This window comes from Mobula birostris, chromosome 10 (genome assembly GCF_030028105.1).
Source record: "Mobula birostris isolate sMobBir1 chromosome 10, sMobBir1.hap1, whole genome shotgun sequence".
Taxonomy (NCBI): domain Eukaryota; kingdom Metazoa; phylum Chordata; class Chondrichthyes; order Myliobatiformes; family Myliobatidae; genus Mobula; species Mobula birostris.
In genome coordinates this window covers 3906850-3929785 of record NC_092379.1, presented here as the reverse complement: position 1 = coordinate 3929785, position 22936 = coordinate 3906850, and the positions used below count along the sequence as shown (strand labels likewise).

The 22936-nt window shown below is 47.2% G+C and overlaps 1 protein-coding gene across 2 annotated transcripts in view; it reads right to left on the bottom strand.

Moving 5' to 3' along the window:
- The window catches only part of vaspb (vasodilator stimulated phosphoprotein b), a 130039-nt gene that overhangs the window by 31232 nt on the left and 75871 nt on the right, over positions 1-22936 (bottom strand). For both annotated transcript variants that reach the window (XM_072269825.1, XM_072269824.1), the window contains exons 2-4: positions 10430-10601; positions 5190-5370; positions 1454-1517 (exon numbers count right to left, since the gene is read on the bottom strand). In XM_072269825.1, coding sequence (XP_072125926.1) covers positions 1454-1517; positions 5190-5370; positions 10430-10601 — 417 coding nt within the window. The remainder of the gene's footprint in view (positions 1-1453; positions 1518-5189; positions 5371-10429; positions 10602-22936) is intronic.

The following is a 22936-nucleotide window of genomic DNA, read 5'->3' as shown; positions in this document are numbered from 1 at the left end:
GAGGGCTGAGGACAGGGGGGAGGGCTGAGGACGGGGGGGAGGGCTGAGGACGGGGGGGAGGGCTGAGGACGGGGGGGGAGGGCTGAGGACGGGGGGGGAGGGCTGAGGACAGGGGGGGAGGGCTGAGGACGGGGGGGGAGGGCTGAGGACGGGGGGGGGAGGGCTGAGGACGGGGGGGGGGGAGGGCTGAGGACAGGGGGAGAGGGCCGAGGTCAGGGAGAGGGCTTAGGCAGAGGGGGAGGGTTTGGGCCAAGGGACAGGAGGCGTGTAGCAGAAGGGACACAGAGACCGGTTACTCACTGCAAGTTACGAGGAGCCTCCTTCAGCTTGGAGAGGATAATTCCCAAGATCACAAACACACACATTGACTATGGGATCAAGTGTCTGGGCACAGGGTGCCATCAAAGCTCAGGATGCAGAGCAGACAGTGCAGCCTGACTCACAAACCAGGCTGGTAATTGGATTAAATTACTAAGCAGTGCGGGCTGACAGTCTTTCCCAGCCGATTACAGGGAATTCTGAATCCCAGTCTCACCGCCACAAATTGACCGGAATTGAAACTGCCTTTATTTCTCACAGCCTTCACATACATAAGGAGTAAAAATCTTTATGTTATGTCTCCGTCTGAATGTGCAATTTATAGTAATTTGTAGTGAATAGTATGTACAACAGGACAGTCAATATAGCATAGAAATACAATTGTATCAGCGTGAGTTAATCAGTCTGATGGCCTGGTGGAAGAAGCTGTCCCGGAGCCTGTTGGTCCTGGCTTTTATGCTGCGGTACTGTTTCCTGGATGGTAGCAGCTGGAACAGTTTGTGGTTGGGATGACTCGGGTCCCCAATGATCCTTTGGGCCCTTTGCAAATGTCCTGAATAGTGGGAAGTTCACAACTACAGATGTGCTGGGCTGTCCACACCACTCTCTGCAGAGTCCTGAAGATCGAGGGAAGTACAGTTCCCATACCAGCCAGTCAAGATGCTCTCAATTGTGCCCCTGTAGAAAGTTCTTAGGATTTGGGGACTCATGCCAAACCATTAAACAAGGAAACCAGACCATCTGACGTCTGACGGGGAAGTCCAGCCTCCTCCTGACAGAGTAAAACCAGAGCAATTTGCCAAGGTTTTCCCTGCTCAGAGAGGTTTCCCAGTTCAAAACTCAAAGTTCAAAGTGAATTTGTTATTAAAGTACGGTACATGTCACCATATACCATCCTGAGATTTATTTTCTTGTGGGCATTCACAGTAAAAGCACAACAGAATCAATGAAAAACTACGTGCAAAAACTGACAAGTAACCAATGTGCAAAAGACAAACTGGGCAAATACGATAGATAAACAAACAACACTGAGAACACGAGTTTTAGAGTCCCTGTTATAGGCGGAGGTGGGAACTGAACCATGACTGGGGATTGCTGGCACCGTAATGCACGCCCCGTCTCATCATCTGCTTACCTTCTCTGCTGTTCCAACTCCTCGGCCGTTGGCCCGTTGTTGACTGCTCGAGGCGGCCCGTGCCCTGCAGAGGGAGCAGAGAGCACAAGGGGTTAATGCCCCCTCTGTCCCGGGGGGGGGGGGGGAATGACTCGCTCCTGCACAACGACGCCGAGAAGTGGTTCGAGGTTCCTCGTGGCCGTGTTCAAACACGTTCCGGTGGGGGGGGGGGGAAGACAGAGGAAGGGGCAGGGGTGGGGGTGGGCGGCAGAGGGTGAGGAAGGAGAGAGCAAGGCGGCTGGGGGGAAGCCAGAGGCAAGGACAAGAGCCAGAAAAAACTTAGAGGGAATTTCTGAGCTGGCCTCCAATAAATACTTAAAAGAATTAATGAAGGGAGGCTACGGACACTGCATTCTCCATCCACAGATGCTGCCTAACCTGCTGAGTATTCCCACTCCATTTTGTTGCTTAACGACAGGGTTCCTTGCAGACGGGGTAAGTCAGCGCTGTTTAGCAAACGGGATAACTTGTAAAAGTTGTCTTATTTGGAGATGCAGCAGAACGAGCCTGGACTGCCCAAATACAGTCACGTGACTAACCAACCTACTAACCCGTACATCTTTGGAACGTTGGAGGTAACCAGAGGACCCAGAGGGAAGGAATTGACCGGGGTCGCTGGCACTGTAAAATTGTCACGCATAAAGGGCACGCTCGCGGCCAAAACTATCGAAAGGAAGAACTCAAAAAAAAAAGTTTCTGTGAAATTCTTCCGAGGAAAAAGATCTAGTGCTTTCCTGGCACATATGATGGCTAAACTCTTCTTGGGCTTCCAGCCGGGTACAGGTATTGATCCTAACCGATGTTTTGATGACAAACTCTGCCATCTTCATCGGGGATGATGCCTGGCCACGTCTAGGCCAGTGTCAGACTAGAGACGCCCAGGCATCATCCCTGATGAAGACGACAGGGTTTGTCATCGAAATGATGGTTAAAATCAATACCTGTACCCGACTGGAGGCCTGAGAAGAGTTTATTCACTCTTCCAAGGAGTTCACAAACTCACGAGGAACTTTGCCCAGAAGATGTGCCTAGTTCAGGAGATTGAAATGAGGCTCTAATTCCGGGGTTCCCAACCTTTTATTATGCGATGGACCCCTGCAAAGAACCGAGGGGTGTGCGGGCCCCAGGTCGGGAGCCCCTGCTCCAATTCCACATCAATTGTAGCGCTGGAACTTCGAATGTCGAAGCTGGTTGGCGCAAATTGGAAGCGCAAGTCAGAGGTGTTCGGGAAATGCCAACTTTTGGACATTCCCGCAGCGAAACCTCACAAGTGAAGTTTCTCGCTTGAAATGCAGAAAGGATACCAGACAGTACGTCAACAGCGGTGTAGGGGAAATCCTCACGTTAATAGTTTGAAACAGGAAGCAGTGAGGATTGCTCTGGGATTCAGGGGGGCCAAGGGAGGAACTGGAAGGAGACTAGCTAAATGTACAGCCGAAAATGAAGCTAAATCCACACCTTCTGGTTTGTGCCAAGGAGTGATACATGTTACAACAGAGTTTAGAACCTTTGCAGCTCAATGTAACACATACAGAATGCTTGAGGAACTCAGTAGGTCAGGCAGTATCTATGGAGAAGTTCAAGTTTATTATCATTTAACAAAACGAAACAACTTTTCTCCAGACCAGGGTGCAGTCACAAAACATATATCACACACAACATATATAAAAAATATTACACAAATAAGTTCATAAAACAGTGAACATCTCGCTGTCCTAGTGATGAGACCTTGGTGGTGGAAGGGGATTCATTAGCCTCACGGCCGGAGGGGCTGGCAGTCCTAGTCCTGATACTCCTGTACCTCCTTCCTAACGGTGATACATCAGAGAGATTGCGGGATGGCTGGCAGGGATCCTCAACGATGTTTCAGGCCCTTCATATAAAAAGCTCCTGGTAAATGTCACAAATGGGGGGGTGGGGGGACCCGATCGTTCACAGATATGCAGACCAGCCATTATTCTGAGCAGGAAACTCTTACATGGTCTGAAAACTGCGTGGCACTTTTCAAATGTTTACTTTTTTTTAAACTTGCGGATCAAACAAACACAAACTACAACTCACAACGCAAATAAACAGCATCAGGCAGTCAAAACAACTGACAGGCACAATGGCAAAAGTAAAATGTTTTGATTAGATGGTGTTGACATTCAGTGGACTGGTAGTTTATTAGCAATGAACTCCCAACTTCCATTTTGTGTTTATTGTTACAATTTATAACAGTGTAACTTGAAACACTGACAATGTAACTATGTTGAAGCTCTAAGATGTTTCAAAGCAAAGGTTGTGGTATGTTTATCATTTAGAAAGTCTATAATTTAGCTTCATTAACATATAATTAATTACAGGATATTTTTCAATTATATTGACAGATATCAAAATTATATTAGCATAGAACCTAGTGCTTTCCCAGCATATGTGATGGATAAACCGTTCTCAGGCTTCCAGCCGGGTACAAGTAACGATTGTAATTGACGTTTTGATGACAAGTTCCTCAGGAATGTTGTCTAGTCCAGTGGTATTTATACCCTGTAGTCTGTCCCTCCTGATTGGTCAGTCCTCATCCAATCAGGCTTCCACTCTTCCACCCTGTTTACAACTGAATTCCTGTTCTTACTTCGAGCAAGACTTTTGACTTTGTTAAAATTCTTTTCCTCTAGTTTACAGGATGGCTACAAGGTGAAGGAAACCAATCGGGGCCTTAAGAGGGCCTACGGAGAAACCAAGAAACCTAACAAGGAGAAACCCTTTACCACAGTTTCCGGAAGGATTGCCAGGATCCTGAAGAAATACCGGATTAACACCATCCACAAACCCGTAAGGAAGCTCAAGTCACAGCTGACGCGGGTCGAAGATGACCGGGGACGCAGGAGGGCTGGTGTTTACAGGATTCCCTGTGAATGCCGAGCAGCTTACAGCAGGCATACAGGACACATGGTGGAAACCCGCATCAAGGAGCACAGGAGGTGTATCTGCTTGGGTTACGTGGTGAAACTGGAGGTAACAGAACACGGCATTCACATTAGCTACAGGATTGACTTTAGCACGAAGCTACTGTGCTGTGTCAACGGTTTCTGGGACCGCCTGGTAAAGGAAGCCATTGAAATGAAACTAGAGGAAAAGAATGCTAACAAAGACGATGGTCTCGTTCTAAGTAAGAACTGGAATTCGATTGTAAACAAGATGGGAGAGCAGAAACCTGATTGGATGAGGACTAACCATTCGGGGGAACAGACTACGGGGGTACAATTACCACTGGACTAGTCATGCCCGGGCATCACCCTCGATGAAGACGGCAGAGTTTGTCATCGAAACCTTGGTTATAATCAATACCTGTACCCAGCTGGAAGCCCAAGAAGAGTTTATCCGTCATATACACTGGGAAAGCACTAGATCCTGAGCTAATATAATTTTGAAATCTTTGCTAAAATAATTGAAAAATATTCTGTTAATTACGAATTAATGAATATAAACCATAAAATATATCAACGAAATTTCATAACTATACTAATATATTCTCAAAATTTTATTAACATAAAGATTTTTTTAGCTGCGTGGCAACAAAGGCTATGTGCGCGGGAGCATTTCAGTTACTGAGTGGCCGTGCACCCACGCAGATAGGGGGAACAGCATACCTTCGCTGATGGGCACAAGACCGAGGCTCCCTCTCTGCTCCCACCTTTGGTCTAATTTCACTCACCCGCAACCGCCGTGCTGTCGAGTATTTCGAGGGCATGCTGCATCCCGTTGGCAAACAGCACTGCGTCCTCCTTGCTCCCAAAGTTCAGCCCCCAGACCTGCCGCATGTCTCTCCACTGGTGGAAACTTGGTGTGGCCTGGTTATACTTGAGGCCTTTGACGATCGGGCAGTTTATCACTACCTAAGAAGGCACCAGAGAAGAAAGGGTTAAGACGGTAAGACAGGAGCAGAACTAGGTCATTCAGCTCATCAAGTCTGCTCCGCCTTTCGATCATGGGTGATTCATTAACCCTATCAAATCCATTCTCCTGGCTTCTCCCAGTAACCTTTGATACCCTGACTAATACAGAATTGAATTGAATTGACTTTTCTTTTTACATCCTTCACATACTTGAGTAAAAATCTTTACATTACGTCCCTGTCCGAATGTGCAATTTATAGTCATTTGTAACAAATAGTATGTGCAACAGGATAGTCAGTATAATGTAGAAATACAGTTGTGTCAGTATGAATTAATCAGTCTGTTGGCCTGGTGGAAGAAGCTGTCCTGGAGACTGTTGGTCCTGGCATTTATACTGCGGTACCGTTTCCTGGATGATAGCAGCTGGAACAGTTTGTGGTTCGGGTGATTTGGGCCCCCAATGATCCTTTGGGCCCTTTTTTCACACCTGTCTTTGTAAATGTCCTGAATCGTGGGAAGTTCACATCTACAGATGCGCTGGGCTGTCTGCACCACTCTCTGCAGAGTCCTGCGATTGAGGGAAGTACAGTTCCCATACCAGGCAGTGATGCAGCCAGTCAGGATGGTCTCTATTGCGTCCCTGTAGAAAGTCCTTAAGATTTGGGGACTCATGTCGAACTTCTTCAACCATCTGAGGTGAAAGAGGCTCTGTTGTGCTTTTTTCACCACACACCCAGTATGTACAGACCACGTGAGATCCTCGGTGATGTTTATGCCGAGGAACTTAAAGCTGTTCACCCTCTCAACCCCAGATCCATTGACATCAATAGGGATTAGCCCATCTCCATTCCTCCTGCAGTCCACAACCAGCTCCTTTGTTTTTGCGACATTGAAGGAGAGGCTGTTATCTTGACACCACTGTGTCAGGGTGATGACTTCTTTGCTGCAGGCTGCCTCATTATTATTTGAGACAAGGCCAATCAATGTCGTATCGTCAGCAAATTTAATTAGATTGGAGCTGTGGGTGGCGACATAGTCATGGGTTTACAGACACAACCCTGAGAGGCTTCTGTGTTGAGGGTCAAAGGGTGAGAGGTGAGCCTATCGTCCTCCACGTTAAATATACCCAATGATTTGGCCTTCACTGCCGTCTGTGGCAATGAATTCCACAGACTTACCACTCTCTGGCTGAAGAAATTCCTTCACATATCTGTTCTAAAGTGACATCCTTCTATTCTGAGGCTGTGCCCGCTGGTCTTAGACACTGTTGGAAACATTCTCTCCACATCTGCTCTTTCTAGTCCTTTCAATATTCGATGGACTTCAATGAGACCCCCTACTCATTCCTCTAAGCTCCAGCGAGCACAGGCCCAACAAGCACCTTGCTGGGGCCCTCAAATCTCACTAAAAAAGGACACATGCTGTGTACAATGTCGCTGCCCACTAAGAATCACGCTCAATGTCAGAAGCCAATTCGTCCAGTCACACAAAGGCTATTAACAGATGTACAAGATGTAAACAGGCATTCGGCTCACTGGGCCCACTCTAACCTCCGGGCCCACGCTAACCTCCGGGCCCACGCTAACCACCAGGCCCACACCAGTCCTATGGTGGTCCTTTTGAGAGGGTGCAGAGGAGATTTAACAGGCTGCTGCCTGGATGAGAGAGCCCATCTTATGAGGAGAACGTTAGCATGCTAGGGATTTTCTTTTTGGAGTGAAGGAAGATGAGTGGTGACTTGATAGAGGTGTGTAAGATGATAAGATTATAAGATATAGGAGCAGAATCAGGCCATTTGGCCCATCGAGTTGGCTCTGCCATTTCATCATGGCCGATCCCTTTCTCTCTCAGCCCCAATCTCCTGCCTTCTCCCCGTATCCCCTCACGCCCTGACCAAGAAGGCAAGACAGCTGGTAACTTTTTTCCCCAGGGCAGAAATTACGAAAACAAGGGGGCATAATTTTACGGTGACTGGAGGAAAGTATAGGGGAGGATGTCAGAGGTAGTTTGTTTGTTTGTTTGTTTTTTTACACACAGACAGTGGTATGTGTGAGGAACGCCTCGTCAGAGGAAGCGGTAGAGGCAAAGAAACAGAAATCTACAGCACATTACAGGCCCTTTGGTCCACAATGTTGTGCTGACCATAACCTACTCTAGAAGCTGCCTGGAATTTTCCTAATGCATTGCCCTCTATTTTTCTAAGCTCCATGTACCTATCTAAGAGTCTCTTAAAAGCCCCTGTTGTACCCATCTCCACCACCGCCACCGGCAATGTATTCCCACCATCCTTACCTCTGACATCCCCCTTGTACCTATTTCCAAGCTCCTTAAAACTATGTCCCTCGTGTTAGCCATTTCAGTCCTGGGGAAAAGCCTCTGGCTATCCACACGATCAATGCCTCTCATCATCTTGTGTTTTGTTTTTTACAGTAGTGGTTTCCTCCGTGTGTCCTTCCATGAACACCATTCTTCTTCATTGTTTTTCTTATAATGAACACATGAACAGAGACTCCAGCAAGTTCTCGAGATTCGTGATGTAACCCTTGGGTTCTTTTCCACCTCCTTCAGCATTGCATGTTGTGCTCGCGTGTGATCTTTGCAGGATGCCCACTCCGAGGGAGAGTAGCAACAGGACTGAGTTTCCTCCATTTGTAGACAATTTCTCTGATGAACACTCAGGTCTTTAGAAATGCTTTTGTAGCCTTTTCTAGCTTCATGCATCTCTACAATTCTTCTTCTAAGATCCTCTGAAAGTTGTTTTGATCGAGGCACGGTGCACATTGGCAGAACTTTCTTGAGAAGAGCAGGTTCTATCAATAACCTGACTTTGTGTGTCTTTCTTTATATAGGGCTGCAACCCACACCTCCAATCTCATCTCATTGACTGGAACACCTGACTCCAAATAGCTTTTGTAGAAGACATTACCGCCGCCCCCCGCCCCCGTTCACATACTTTTTTTGAACATTGATGGTACTCAGTATTGATGAGAAGTATAATTGTTGGCGTGTACAACAGTTGGTGTGTTTGTTATTATTGTGACAGATGAAGATCAGACCACATTTTATGAGCAATCAATGCAGTCACCCAGTAATTGCAAACATAATGCCTTTGCTCATATTTTCACTGTTATGCTGTATGTATTTCATTTTGTGCTGTTCTGTGAGAGCGACTTGTTTCAGCTTATGTTTGGGTTATCGTTGAAGGCAAAAGATGAGGAGAAATGTCTGCCATCCAGTTAGGGTGGTTGAATTGAAGGGGAGGCTTCTCTGGTGAGGGTCACTAAGGTTGGGCTTGGGGTGCTTTTTTGGTTCGCGGGGAGATGAAGAGGGAAGACGCCAGAGAGAAGAGGTTGTAGGATTTGACCCAGAGCAGGACCGTGATTTGATGAAACCCGGGGTGAGACGGATGGAGGATCGGTGACTTGGGGAAACCGTGAGCTCCAACTTGTGCACATTAGACTGTTCCATTAAACTGGGCCCTTTTCTTTTTTGTTCTTTTCTTTACTAACCCTTTAGTCAAATTAAAGAATTATAAAGATAAATCTTTTATTTGGCTGTGCTGTACTGTTTGTTATTTCATGGCACTAATTTATAACAGGATAGTGAATTACACAGCATCTACACAAACGGGGTTCAGGGTGGGCTCACGCCTCAATCCCACACATTGGCAGGGCCGGAGATCGTCCTCCCTCGACTTACGCAGCCAAGGAAACCAGGGTGTTTCACAAAGCATTCACAAACTTTTTTCTTGCAACTGTATATATACACACATAATTATTGTAATTCTCAGTCTTTATTATCATGTATTTCGCTGTATTGCTGCCGCATAACAAAAAAAATTCACAACATATGCCAGAGATATTAAACCTGATTTTGATTTTTATGAAACACGTGGATGAATGACAAATGAAGGTCTACGTGGGAGAGAACTTTAGATCGATCTTGAAGTAGGTAAAAAGATCAGCATAGCATTCCAGGCCAAAGAGCCTGAACTGTTCTATTGATCCCATTTTATCCTCCTCACTCTCTAATCAACTACCCTCACATTCTGCCCCCTCACCCACTGGCGAGGGGCAACTCACCTCCCCCTATCAGCCCGCATATCTTCAGAACATGGGAGGAAACTGGAGCACGTGAGAGGTGCAACACACATCTAAGTTGCTGGTGAACGCAGCAGGCCAGGCAGCAACTTTGATGTGTGTTGCTTGAATTTCCAGCATCTGCAGAATTCCTGTTGTTGCGCACGTCAGAGGTGGGTGGTATCTCACACATTCACGGCAAGGAACGTGCAAACTCCACAAGGTCAACATTGAAGCCGGGTCTTTGGAATGGTGAAGCTTCATGATCATTATGTGCCGTGTAGTATGACATGGTCACAGTTTGAGGATAAAGGGGAAGCCTTTTAGGACCGAGATGAGGAAAAACATCTTCACACAGAGAGTGGTGAATCTGTGGAATTCTCTGCCACAGGAAACATTTGAGGCCAGTTCATTGGCTATATTTAAGAGGGAGTTAGATATGGCCCTTGTGGCTAAAGGGATCAGGGAGTATGGAGAGAAGGCAGGTATAGGGTTCTGAGTTGGATGATCAGCCATGATCATACTAAATGGCGGTGCAGGCTTGAAGGGCCGAATGGCCTACTCCTGCACCTATTTTCTATGTTTCTATATTTCTATGTTTCTATGGCCGATCATGGTATCCATGACGATGACTGTTCTGGGCAAATTTTTCTATAGAAGTTGTCTGTCATTGTTTCCTTCTGGGCAGTGTCTTTACAAGACGGGTGACCCCAGCCATTATCAATACTCTTCAGAGATTGTCTGCCTAGCGTCAGTGGTTGCATAACCAGGACTTGTGATAGGCAGGTGCTACACCTTGCCCAAGGGTGATCTGCAGGCTAGCAGAGGGAGGTAGTGCCCTACCCCTCCTTTGGTAGAGACGCATCTCCGCCCCGCCACCCAAAGCCGTGAAGTAGCAAGGAAATTTACAGTTGAACCCAGTAGACCTTCCCTCCGTCCCTGCCTCCCACTCCCGCCCAGGCAACGGCCCAGCCCAGTACCTGCTGATCCTGCTGGATTTTACGGCCCACCACTCGGAAGGTGTTGTTGCTGGGGTTGTGGTAGATATGGACACGGCTGAAAACCTGTGGCCCGGTGCCTGCCGGAACCCACTTCTTATTGGCATCATCATAGATCATCACCGTGGCTCGAGCCTGGCATATACTGGTTTCGCTGAAACAACCAGAGGAACATAGGTCAGCACCAGAGAGAAGCTTCTGACATTAAACAGAAACAAAGAGGGTGTTCTGAGCCGTCCGGTGAACAGCTGGCTTCAGGTTAAACGGGGAGCAGACTCTCCATCTGATCAGAGTAATCTGTTCCGAGATATATTCACAAACATCTTCATTGCAGAATGGGGGGGGGGGGTGACGGAGGGCTGGGGGAGAAAGAGAAAGAGAGGGAGAAAGAGAAAGAGAGGGGGAAAGAGAAAGAGAATGAAAAAAGAGGAAGGAAAAAGAAAAATGGGGAAAAAGGAGGAAGAAGGCGAAAGAGAGTCCGGGGTGGGGCGGGGGGGAGGGAAGGGAGAGTTTCCCTCATGACCAGCTCCAGGAAGCAGGTGAAGGAGGAGTGAGAATGAGAGGGAGGAACGAGGATGAGAGGGAGGGAGGGAGGGACGGAGGGAAGGAGGGAGGATGAGGAGAGCAGACAACAGTCCCTGCTTTTCCCCCACAACCCAGTGCACTTTGCTACAGTGAGGACGGTTTTGATGTGGAAAGTCCACACAGCCGTCGCCAATATGCACACACGTCCAGTCAACCTTTACACCACGGCCTGGGGTCCCTGCCTTTTACCACAACACCCCGCCCCCCTCGCCAGTCTTGTTATTGCAGCAAACACAGATTTGCACACTGACCTACAGCAGGGCTCCGAATTGTTTCGTAGGCCCAGGTCACTGGGATTCAGAAGAACGAGGGTTGAAAACTATTGAATGGGGAAAGGCCTCGCCAGAGTGGCTGTGGAGAGGATGTTTCCTATGGTGGAGGAGTATAAGACCAGAGGACACAGCCTCAGAATAGAAGGGTGTCCTTTTAGAATGGAGATGAGGAGGAATTTCTTTTGCCAGGGAGTGGTGAATCTGTGGAATTCTTTGCCATAGGCAGCTGTGGAGGCCAGGTCATTGGGTATATTTAAGGCAGAAGTTGATTAATTGGTCAGGCCATGAAAGGATATGGGGAGAAGGCAGGAGATTGGGGCTGAGATGGAAAATGGATTAGGCATGATGAAATGGCAGAGCAGACTCGATGGGCCAAATGGCCTAATTCTGCTTCTATATCTTACGGTCTTATCAGATTCGGAATTCACAGCACCAACTGTAGACTAAATAAGGGGAACAGGAGTCACTCTTACCATTTCTCCTATACAACCGAACTCAAACTGCTTCATATTCCATTAGACACAGGAGCAGAAATAGGCCACTTGGCCCATCAAGTCCACTCCACCATTTCATCATGGCTGATTTATTTTCCCTCTCAACCCCATTCTCCTGTCTTCTCCCTGTAACCATTGACACCCTGTCTAATCAAGAACCTATCAACCTCTGCTTTAAATATACCCAATGACTTGGCCTCCACAGGTGTCTGCGGCAAGGAATTCCATAGATTCACCCTCTGGTTAAAGTTGTTTCTCAAAGGACACCCTCTATTCTGAGGCTGTGGTCTTAGACTCCCCCTCACTACAGGAAACATCCTCTCCACATCCACTCAATCCAGGCCTCTCAATATTCAATAGGTTTCTATGAGATCCCCCTCATTCTTCAACGCTTACAGCGAGTACAGCACAGAGCCATTAAACACTCCTCACACGTTAACCATTTCAATCCCAGAATCATTTTTGTGAGCTTGCTCTGGACCCTCTCCAATGCCAACATATCCTTTCTTGGATAACAGGCCCAAAACAGCTCTCGATGTTCCAAGTGCGGTCTGACCAATGCATTATAAATTCTCAACGTTACATCCTTGCTTTTGCCTTCCTCACCACTGACCTTCAGGGAATCTGCACGAGGACTCCCTTTGCACCAGTGACTTCTGAATTTGCTCCCTGTTTAGAAAATATTCTACACCTTTATTCTTTCTACAAAAGTTCACTGTAAAGATAAGCAGCCTTCACCATGCACAAGGAATACAATGTACGGTACACATGCACTGTGTGATCGTCACAGACTGAAACAGCACTTGGACAATCTTCAGGTACGTGTGAACAGTGGTACAGAGGAAGATTCTTAAAGATTGGCTTTATTTGTCCATGTACATTGAAAAATCAAAACATACAGTGAAATGCGTCGTTGGTGCCACAACAAAGGGTCAGCCTGCTGTGCAGCCATTCTTGAGCTGTAAGCAAAGCGTGCGCACAACTTTGTAATGGGGGAGGAAACCCAAGCAGCTGGCGGAAGCCTGCATGGTCACAGGGAGAACGTACAAACTCCTTACGGACGGAAGCAAGAATTGAATTGATTACTGGTGATGCAAAGCATTGCGCTAACTGCCTCACTACTGCACTGCCCTGAGCATCTCCAATAAGGCACTGAGTGCGTTGCTCTAGATTTCCAGCATCTGCAGAACCTCTTATGATCTCGATAGGTTTTGCCAGCTCTTTCTCCATCCCTTGTCTTACCTCTTTATTTGACCCACCTCCAGTCTATCTTTCTGTCCAGAAGGTCTCAGATCCAACACCACCTGGTTCAGGAACAGTTATTACCCTACAACCATCAGACTCCTGAACCAGTGTGGATAACTTCACTCACCCCAACTCTGAACTGATTCCACACATCAGACTCCTGAACCAGTGTGGATAACTTCACTCACCCCGACTCTGAACTGATTCCACACATCAGACTCCTGAACCAGTGTGGATAACTTCACTCACCCCAAAACTGAACTGATTCCACACATCAGGCTCCTGAACCAGTGTGGATAACTTCACTCACCCCAACTCTGAACTGATTCCACACATCAGACTCCTGAACCAGTGTGGATAACTTCACTCACCCCAACTCTGAACTGATTCAACACATCAGACTCCTGAACCAGTGTGGATAACTTCACTCACCCCAACTCTGAACTGATTCAACACATCAGACTCCTGAACCAGTGTGGATAACTTCACTCACCCCAACTCTGAACTGATTCCACACATCAGACTCCTGAACCAGTGTGGATAACTTCACTCACCCCAACTCTGAACTGATTCCACAACCTACAGACTCACTTTCAAAGACTTTTCAACTCATGTTCTCAGTATCATTTGTTATCATTAATATTAGTTTGTCATCTTTGGCACATTGGCTGTTTGTCATTCTTCATGGGCAATTTTTCATTGATTCCATGGTACCTCTCTGTTCAACTGTGAATGCCTGCGACAAAGCTGATCTCGAGGTAGTATGTGGTGACACGAACATACTTTAATCAATTTACTTTGAACTTTGAAGTGGTTCAGTTTTACAGTACTGTGCAAAAGACAGATACTATATAGAGTGCCTAAGACTTTCACACAGTGCTGTATTTGTCAGTGTGGAGTGGAGAGCAAGTTTTTAAATAAGGCGGGAGCAAAGGATGTTGGCAATGGTGAGGGTAGAGTGCCGTGGCGGGGGGAGGTGGTGTGGGTGCAGACACACCCAGCTCTGAGACACCAGGCAAGGTCATTTGATTCCAAACAATTGGTTTATTGATCATTACAGAATGTCTCTCTGGTGCTTCCCACTCCCTCCCCTCTCCCTTCCCCTTTTCCCAACCATGATTCCCCTCTCCCTGTCCCCTTCCCACTCTCAATCCACAATAGAGACCCACATCAGAATCAGGTTTATCATCACTCACACATCATGAAATTTGTTTTCTTTTTGTGGCAGCAGTACAGTACAATACATAAAATTACTACAGTGCTGTGCAAAAGTCAGATTTTATATATATACACGCACACACACACACATGATTCTGGGCCTTTATCCACTAGAATTCAGAAGAGGGAGGGGTGACCTCATTGAAACCTATCGAATGGTGAAAGGCCGTGATAGAGTGGAAGTAGAGTCCTACGGTGGGAGAGTCTAAGACCAGAGGACACAGCCTCAGAATAGAGGAGCATCTTTTTAGAATGGAGATGAGGACGAATTTCTTTAGCCAGAGAGTGGTGAATCTGTGAAATTTTTTGCCACAGGTGGCTGTGGAGGCCAAGTCTTTATGTATAGTTAAGGCAGGGGTTGATAGATTTGAGTGGTTTGGGCATTAAGAGATACGTGGAGAAGGCAGGAGATTGGGGCTCAAGAGGAAAATTGGATCAGCCATGATGAAATGGTGGAGCAGACTCGATGGGCCAAATGGCCTAATTCTGTTGCTATATCTTATGGTCTTATATGGTTAGTGTGCCTAAGACTTTTGCACAGTACTGTAGTACTGGATGGCAGAGCTTAGTCAAGATGGCACTAAACAGCAACTCCTTTGTTTGCATCTTTGGGAACAGCTCTATTTCCAACTTTAATATCTCTATTTTTCCCTTTCAGGGTTCTTTTGAAGACCCTAACCTGGAGTTACACACTGACTTCAGTTCTTTGTGAGAATGGAACCTGCTCTCAGGGTTTCACGACTGGCCGTTGTCCAACACGACAAGGGCTTGGCCTATGAGCTCAGCTCACCTCTGGAGGCCTAGGACCTCGGTGCTCTGGAGAAGGGCGGATCGAAGGTCAGCGTCCCGACAACACGGTGTGTCATGGGAGCCGGGAGATCTAAGGCTGTGTGCCCAGAGACCTGAGACCTTTGAGCACAGAGCTCAGAATGAGAGATGCAGCGGACTTTTAACATCGTAAACCAGCGAGTTGTTTGTTATGTCTCCCCTCTTGCTGTGAAGCAGAGACACCCCTTTCTCCCTCATTAGAGAGAGAGCCTATGGTACGTCGAACACCGGGTGAACGAGTAGTCTTTGGAGTACTGCGGGTCTGTGTCTTTGCTGTTGGGGTGCTGCACGCTGGCGTGCTCGGCGGTGGCTGCTGATGCCTCTTTTTTGCCAGTGGAGGGAGGGGGATCATTGCTTGCTGTTGCTTGCGTGTGGAAGGGAGGGCAGTTGGGGGGGGACTTTGGGGTTCTAACTGTCATTCACTCTTTGGGGCACTCCTGTTTTTGTGGATGCTTGTGAAGAAAAAACATTTCAGGATGTATATTGTATACATTTCTCGGACATTAAATGTACCTTTTGAACCTGTGAATTTTATGTGTTGCACTGTACTGCTGCCACAAAATTAAAACAAATTTCACGACACTTGTGAGTATTTATGGTATAATTTTGAGCTTTGAGATAAAGGGTCTCTACCCAAGATGTCATCTGTCATATCTCACCCCCCCACCCCATAAATGCTGCCTGACCCTGAGTTCATTTAGATTTCTCTGTCTTGTTCTTTCTGGGAAAATACGCACTGGTGAACCTGCTCCTTTCCAGTCACCTCATTGCAGATTACACCTGCATGATTGCACAGTTCCTACTCGCTCCCTCCCTCGCCCTCCCTCGCCCGTGCAAGCGCTCGCCCGATCCAGACGGGTTGCGCTGTGGCCTGCGCTCGTCCACCGGGCGAATTCCGCGGACTCGGCGACGTCGCGAGCAAGCCGTCGCCCTGATGAATCCTGGCGCCTCCTCAGCACACGGCAGGCCCTGGCTTGCCAAGGACCAAGGCCTCGGCTTCTTTGTGTGAGTGCGCGGACTTCACACACCTCGGCCAACCCAGCGTGCACAGGGATATGCAATCTCCGATTAAACCAGTCACCCAGTCCATCCAACACGGCCGCTTACAATCCTCATACAAGTGACACCACATAACTAGTCCTTAACGCTGCTCGAACATTGTCCGCATCAACACATGCCCTCCACTTCTCCCCAATCCAGAACATAGGGAGAGCATTACACACCAGAAACAGGCCCTTCAGCCCATCTAGTCCATGCTGAACCATCTAAACTGCCTAATCCCACTGTTTTGCACCCGGACCATAGCACTCCATCCCCTACCCATCCCTGTACCTATTCAAACCTCTCTTGAATGTTGCAGCCGAACCCACATCCACCACCTCCACTGGCAACTCTCACCACCCTGTGTGTGAAGAAGTTCCCTCTCAGGTTCCTCCCAAACATTCTACCGTTCACCCTTGACCTATGACCTCCAGTTCTAGCCTCACCCGACCTCCATGGAAAAGGCCCACTTACATACCCCTCATAATTTAGCATACCTCTAGCAAATCTTCCCTCCAGAAAAGAAAAATCTTAACCTAATCAGTCCATCAATCTACCGGGTGCATTACAGAACAGTACAGGCCCTTCAGCCCACCATGTTGTGCTGACCCTTTAACCCATTCCAACATCAATCGAACATTTTCCCCTCCCACGTAGCCCTCCATTTCTCTATCATCCATGTGTCTATCTAAAAGTTTTTTAAATGCCCCTAATGTATCTGCTTCAACCACCACTCGTGTAAAAAAAAAACACCTACCTCTGATATCCTCCCCTGTAATCACCTTCATATCATGTCCCCGGTTTTAGACATTCCTGCCCTGAGAAACGTCTCTGGCTGTTCACTTGATCTGTGCCTTTTATGTTCTACACACTCCTCATCCTCCCCCTCCCCAGATCCCCATCAGCACAATTCTGAGATTCACAGCTTCAGCCTGTTTTCAATCGCACAGGTGGTCACTCCCCTGGGGAGGAACCTACCTTCCCGATCCTACGTTAAGATGTAATTAACGGTGATCGGCTAGCGTGGCGGTCAGCACAATGGCTTTACAGCGCCAGTGACCACCGACTGGGTTTCAATTCCCGCTGCTGCCCGTCACGGGTCAGTACATTCCCCTCACGAGTTTCCTCCCGCCCTCCAAAGTCGTAGGGGCTCGGCGCAGTAAGTTGTGGGCATGCTAGGTTGGCGTTGGAAACACTGCAACTCTTGCGGGCTGCCCCCCACCTCCAGCACACCCTCAAACAGTGTTGGCTATTTACACAGAACTGCATTTCACTCTATGTCACAATGTACAATTGACTTAAGCACAGTCGGCCCCTCCTTATCCGCGAGTTCCGTATGCGCGAATTCAGCCAACTGCGAATCGAGAAAACCCGGAAGAGCTCTTCCAGCACTTGTTGTTTGAGCATGTAGAGACTTTTTTTTCTTGGCATTATTCCCTAAACAATGCAGTATAACAACTATTTTACATAGCATTTACATTGTATTAGATATTATAAGTAATCTAGAGATGATTTAAAGTATACGGGAGGATGTGCATAGGTTATCATGGATCGCGATCGAAAAAGAACCGGAAGTTCTCTCACTAAGTGGGAACAGGTACATCCGGTATTATTTAGCGTCAGTTAGTCAAACGTTTGTCTTAGTATATAATATATATTTTACCTTTCTATGCATATAAAACACTTAAGAAACATATGTTTCAGCGCTGGGTTCCGGAACGGAAGTTCCCGAGTTGGATCCAGTGACAGACTGCCCATTGTGCCGGGTTGATCTGGAGGATCAAAAACCCAAAACCCAATAACTAAACCACTGCGTTGCTTAGTAATAATTGTAGCTTTAATCAGGGCAGGGCCTTTCTCATTTTATCCTTTAAAATTGTTCCGATCGTTGATCGACTGTAGCCTAACACTTTTCCAATGACCGATGGCATTTCACCTCTTTCTGATCACTTTATTTTCAATCGTGATTGTGATTATTTTCACGATTATTAACAGAAACACTGCGGATTCAGAGCTCCGCCGCCAGGTCCTAATGCCCACCGCACTGAGACAGGTTAAATAAGGTCCGGGGTTCTGCTGGGTCCTAAGGTCCACCGCATTGAGACCGGTTGGATAAGGGACTTGAGCATCCGCGAGGGGTCCCGGAACCAATCCCTCGCGGATAAGGAGGGCCGAATATATATCTCCAGGGTGCCCAAGACTTTTGCACAGTACTGTGTTTGTCAACGTGGAGCGGAAAGTGAGTTTGTAAATCTCGCGGGAGCAAAGGATGCTGGGAATGGCGAGGGTGGAGCGCCGCGGGAGGGGCGTGGGGACAGGTGGCAGAGAAGGAGTGTCAGGGCAGGCAGGAGCGTGGTGGGAGTGCAGACATAACCAACCCCGAGACACAAGGCAAGGTCATTTGATGTCAAACAATTGGTTTATTGATCATTACTGATCAATCTAACATTTTCCCTCCTACGTAGGTTTATCGTCACTCACATGTCATGAAATTTGTTTTCCTTGCTGCAGCAGTACAGTACTGCACTAGCTATATGAGTGTGTCTAAGAGTTTTGCACAGTACTGTGTTTGTAACAAATAAAACTGAGCTTTAATCTTTATTATCCAGGTGTACGAGTAACCTAATTTGCACAAATTATCTCACATATTTTACAAGCATTTTTCAAGCTCATAACAATATGTTTTAAGTTATTTGTGATTGACTTGATTCTGAACATATGCCATTATTTCAGAGGACCTCAACCTCAACATCAGGTTTGGAGGCTTGCGTGCCTCAATGACCTGGAGAGCGATGTTGGCTGGAGTCAGGGCTTTATGCTTTGGCTCTTGGTGGGGTCACCCATGCCAAACAGATCAAAGGGTAGAGGCCAGACTAAGAGTGGTCCACCGGTCCTCCAGGTTCGGGGGTTCAGCTCAGGGCATGAAACCCTGACTGGTGAAACAAAACTGTTGCAGAAACAGCAAAGAAGAATCCTTCTGCATCTGAGTGTGTCGGTATTCCTGAGTCTCCACCCGGGACTGGCATGGCTGACAGTGGTGAAAACCGAGAGGAGGCTACTGACACGATGAAGGAAGCCTCGAACACCACCAGAGATGGAAGACTTTCATTCCAGACCTAAATACCAGCAGTGTAACAGGTAGTAACACAGTTTAGTTATGGGTAGTGTTGGGATAGTATAGTGTGGCAGGGTGGAGATACGTCTCTACCAAAGGAGGTGTAAGGTGCTCCTTCCCTCCGCTAGCCTGCAGGTCACCCTTGGGCAAGGTATAGCACCTGCTTAGCCCCCGATCAGGGTCATGTGAAGCCATGGGAGCAGGTGGTGGATGGTCGTACAAGCAGCCGGTGCAGATCACAAGTCCTGGTTATGTGACCACTGACACCAGGCAGAAAATCTCTGAGGAGTATTGATAATGGCCGGGGTCACCCGTCTTATAAAGACACTGCCCAGAAGAAGGCAATGGCAAACCACTTCTGTAGAAAAATTTGCCAAGAACAATCATGGCCATGGAAAGACCCCGATCGTCCATGTCATATGACATGAAACATAATGAATAAACAAGTTTCCGGGAGTGATTAGTGAATTAAATTAACAAATTACAACAAGTGTATGTGGAGCAATTCTCTGGGTAGTTATTGAAAACAAACATTTCTCTCAGAAAGCAGCTCATGGACACAGCTCTACAGAAAGACATCATGGAGAATTTCTGTAGTTGGATATAAAAACCAAAAGTCTCTGTGTTGTCTTTTTTGAACATATTTGTTACGATTCTGAGACCCTGATGGACAGTACGAACCTAAAAGTTCTGCTGGTCTACCGCATCAGCGAGTTGCTCGTTGGCAGAAAAACTGACAAGAGTCGGACCTACAGCAGTCTTAGTCATATTCATACTTTATTGATCCCGGGGGAAATTGGTTTTCGTTACAGTTGTACCATAAATAATAAATAGTAATAAATCCATAAATAGTTAAATAGTAATATGTAAATTATGCCAGTAAATTATGAAATAATTCGGCTCAGGGTGTCTGACCCTCCAAGGGAGGAGTTGTAAAGTTTGATGACCACAGGCAGGAATGACTTCCTATGACGCTCTGTGTTGCATCTCGGTGGAATGAGTCTCTGGCTGAATGTACTCCTGTGCCCAACCAGTACATTATGTAGTGGATGGGAGACATTGTCCAAGATGGCATGCAACTTGGACAGCATCCTCTTTTCAGACACCACCGTCAGAGAGTCCAGTTCCATCCCCACAACATCACTGGCCTTACGAATGAGTTTGTTGATTCTGTTGGTGTCTGCTACCCTCAGCCTGTTGCCCCAGCACACAACAGCAAACATGATAGCACTGGCCACCACAGACTCGTAGAACATCCTCAGCATCGTCCGACAGATAGTGTTATATCAGACCTCAGTTGGACCCCACTTGGAGTACTGTGTTCAGTTCTTGTCACCTCATGACAGAAAGAGTGCAGAGGAGATTTACAAGGATGTTGCCTGGATTGGGGAGCATGCCTTGTGAGAATAGGTTGAGTGAACTTGGCCTTTTCTCCTTGGAGCGATGGAGGTTGAGAGGTGACCTGATAGAGGTGTATAAGATGATGAGAGGCATTGATCGTGTGGATAGTCAGAGGTTTTCCCCAGGGCTGAAATGGCTAACACAAGGGGCACAGTTTTAAGGTGTTTGGAAGTAGGTACAAGGGGGATGTCAGAGGTTAAGTTTTTCACACAGAATGGTGGGTGTGTGGAATGCAGTGCTGGCAACGGTGGTAGAGGCAGACACAATAGAGTCTTTTAGATAGGTACATGGAGCTTAGAAAAATAGAGGGCTATGCGGTAGGGAAATTCTAGGCAGTTTCTAGAGTAGGTTACATGGTCAGCACAACATTGTGGGCCAAAGGGTCTGTAATGTGCTGTAGATTTCTATGTATCACTGATGGGCTGAAGGCCTTGGGCTATATTGTTTTGGCTGACTGTATTTTACTGACATCTTACACCTACTTTGTGCTGTGTGTGACTGTTGCTGTTTTGCATATTGGCCCGAAGTACTGTTGTTTTGTTTGACTGTATGTATGTATGTTTGAATGACAATTAAACTTGAAGCTGAAATGCTGGAAATCCAGAGTTAGACACACAAAATGCTTGCTTTTTTAAATACACACACACACACACACACACACACACACCAGCATCTTCTGGAGAGGAATAGACAACTGATGTTTCCGACAAGATGCTTCATCAGGACTGGAAAGGAAGTGTGTTGGGGGCAGAAGCCAGAATAACAGGGCGGAGGGGAGGGGGAGGAGTACAAGTTGGCTGGTGATAGGTGAGATCAGGTGAGACGGGAGGTGGGTGGGATGAAGTGAGAAACCGGGAGTTGACAGGTGGAAGAAGTAAGTGGCTGAAGGAAGAGGGATTGGTTAACCAGCGAGGCCACAGGGACACTTTTAACCCTGCTGTCTGTGTTGAAGCCAAACCACCAGGTTGCAGTTTAAAAGCAATACGACTGGGCAAATCACAGCCTTTACTTAATCCCAAAACCCACCCAACTGGACAAACCAGAAACAGGAAAGTAGAGAGAGAAACACAGCTTCCTAAATTCCGGGTATGTAGAGTCACATTACCAGAGTGTGAAGGGCTGGACAATACCTCATTAGTTTTGCTTGCTTTTTTTAAATACACACACACACCTACGTCAGCGATAATAGACTGGACTCTGAAATGGCATGGAAAGCTCGATAACCAGAGGACACGTGTGCACAAAATACAAGAGGAACTCAAGCAGGCCAAGCAGTGTCTACGGACAGGAATAAACAGTCAACGTTTTGGGCCAAGACCCTTCATCGGGACTGTTGACATCCCCTTCTGGATGCTGCCTGACCTGCTGAGTGCCCCCAGGGGAAAGAGGGAGGGAGGGAGGACTGGCCCTAAAGAACTGTAAAGAAAGGAGCAGGAATTCTGTTTACACAGTGAGAAAGTGCTCTGGAATGCAGCACTTGATGAGAAGGAGTTGCAGTTCTCAGAATACGATTTGTTGCCACTGACATATTTTATGAATTTTGTTGTTTTAAAGGTACAGCACAGACTCTTCGGCTCATGATGTGCCGACCTTTTAACCTACTCTGAGGTCGATCGATCATTCCCTCTTACATAACCTTCCACTTTTTTGCATCATCAATGCGCCTATCTACGAGTTTCTGAAATGCCCCTCCGGTCTCAGCGTCTATCACCACCCCGGCAGTGTGTTCCAAGCACCCACGCTCTCTGTGCAGACAGCCCACATCTGACATTCCCCCATTCCCTGAAAACGATGCCTTCATGTATTAGCCGTTGTCGCCCTGGGAGAAAGTCTCTGGCTGTCCACTCCGTCTCTGTCTCTCGTCACTTTGTCCACCACTATCAAGTCACCTTTCATCCTCCTCCACTGCAGGGAGAAAAGACCCAGCTCGCTCAACCTCTCATAAGGCACGTTCTCCAGTCCAGGCAGCGTCCTGGTAAACCCCCTCTGCACCCTCTCTAAAGCCTCCACATCCTTCCTACAATGAAGCGATCAGAACGGAACACAACATTCTGAGTGTGGTCCAACCAGGGTTTTATAGAGCAGCAGCTCCTCAACTCAATTCCCTGACTATGAAGACCCTAAGATATAGCAGCAGAATTAGGCTATTTGGCCCATTTAGCCATTTCATCATGGCTGATCCATTTGTCCTCTCAGCCCCAGTCTCCTGCCTTCTCTCCACATCCCTTCGTGCCCTGACCAATCAAGAATCTATCAACCTTTGCCTTAAATATACATAAAAACTTGGCCT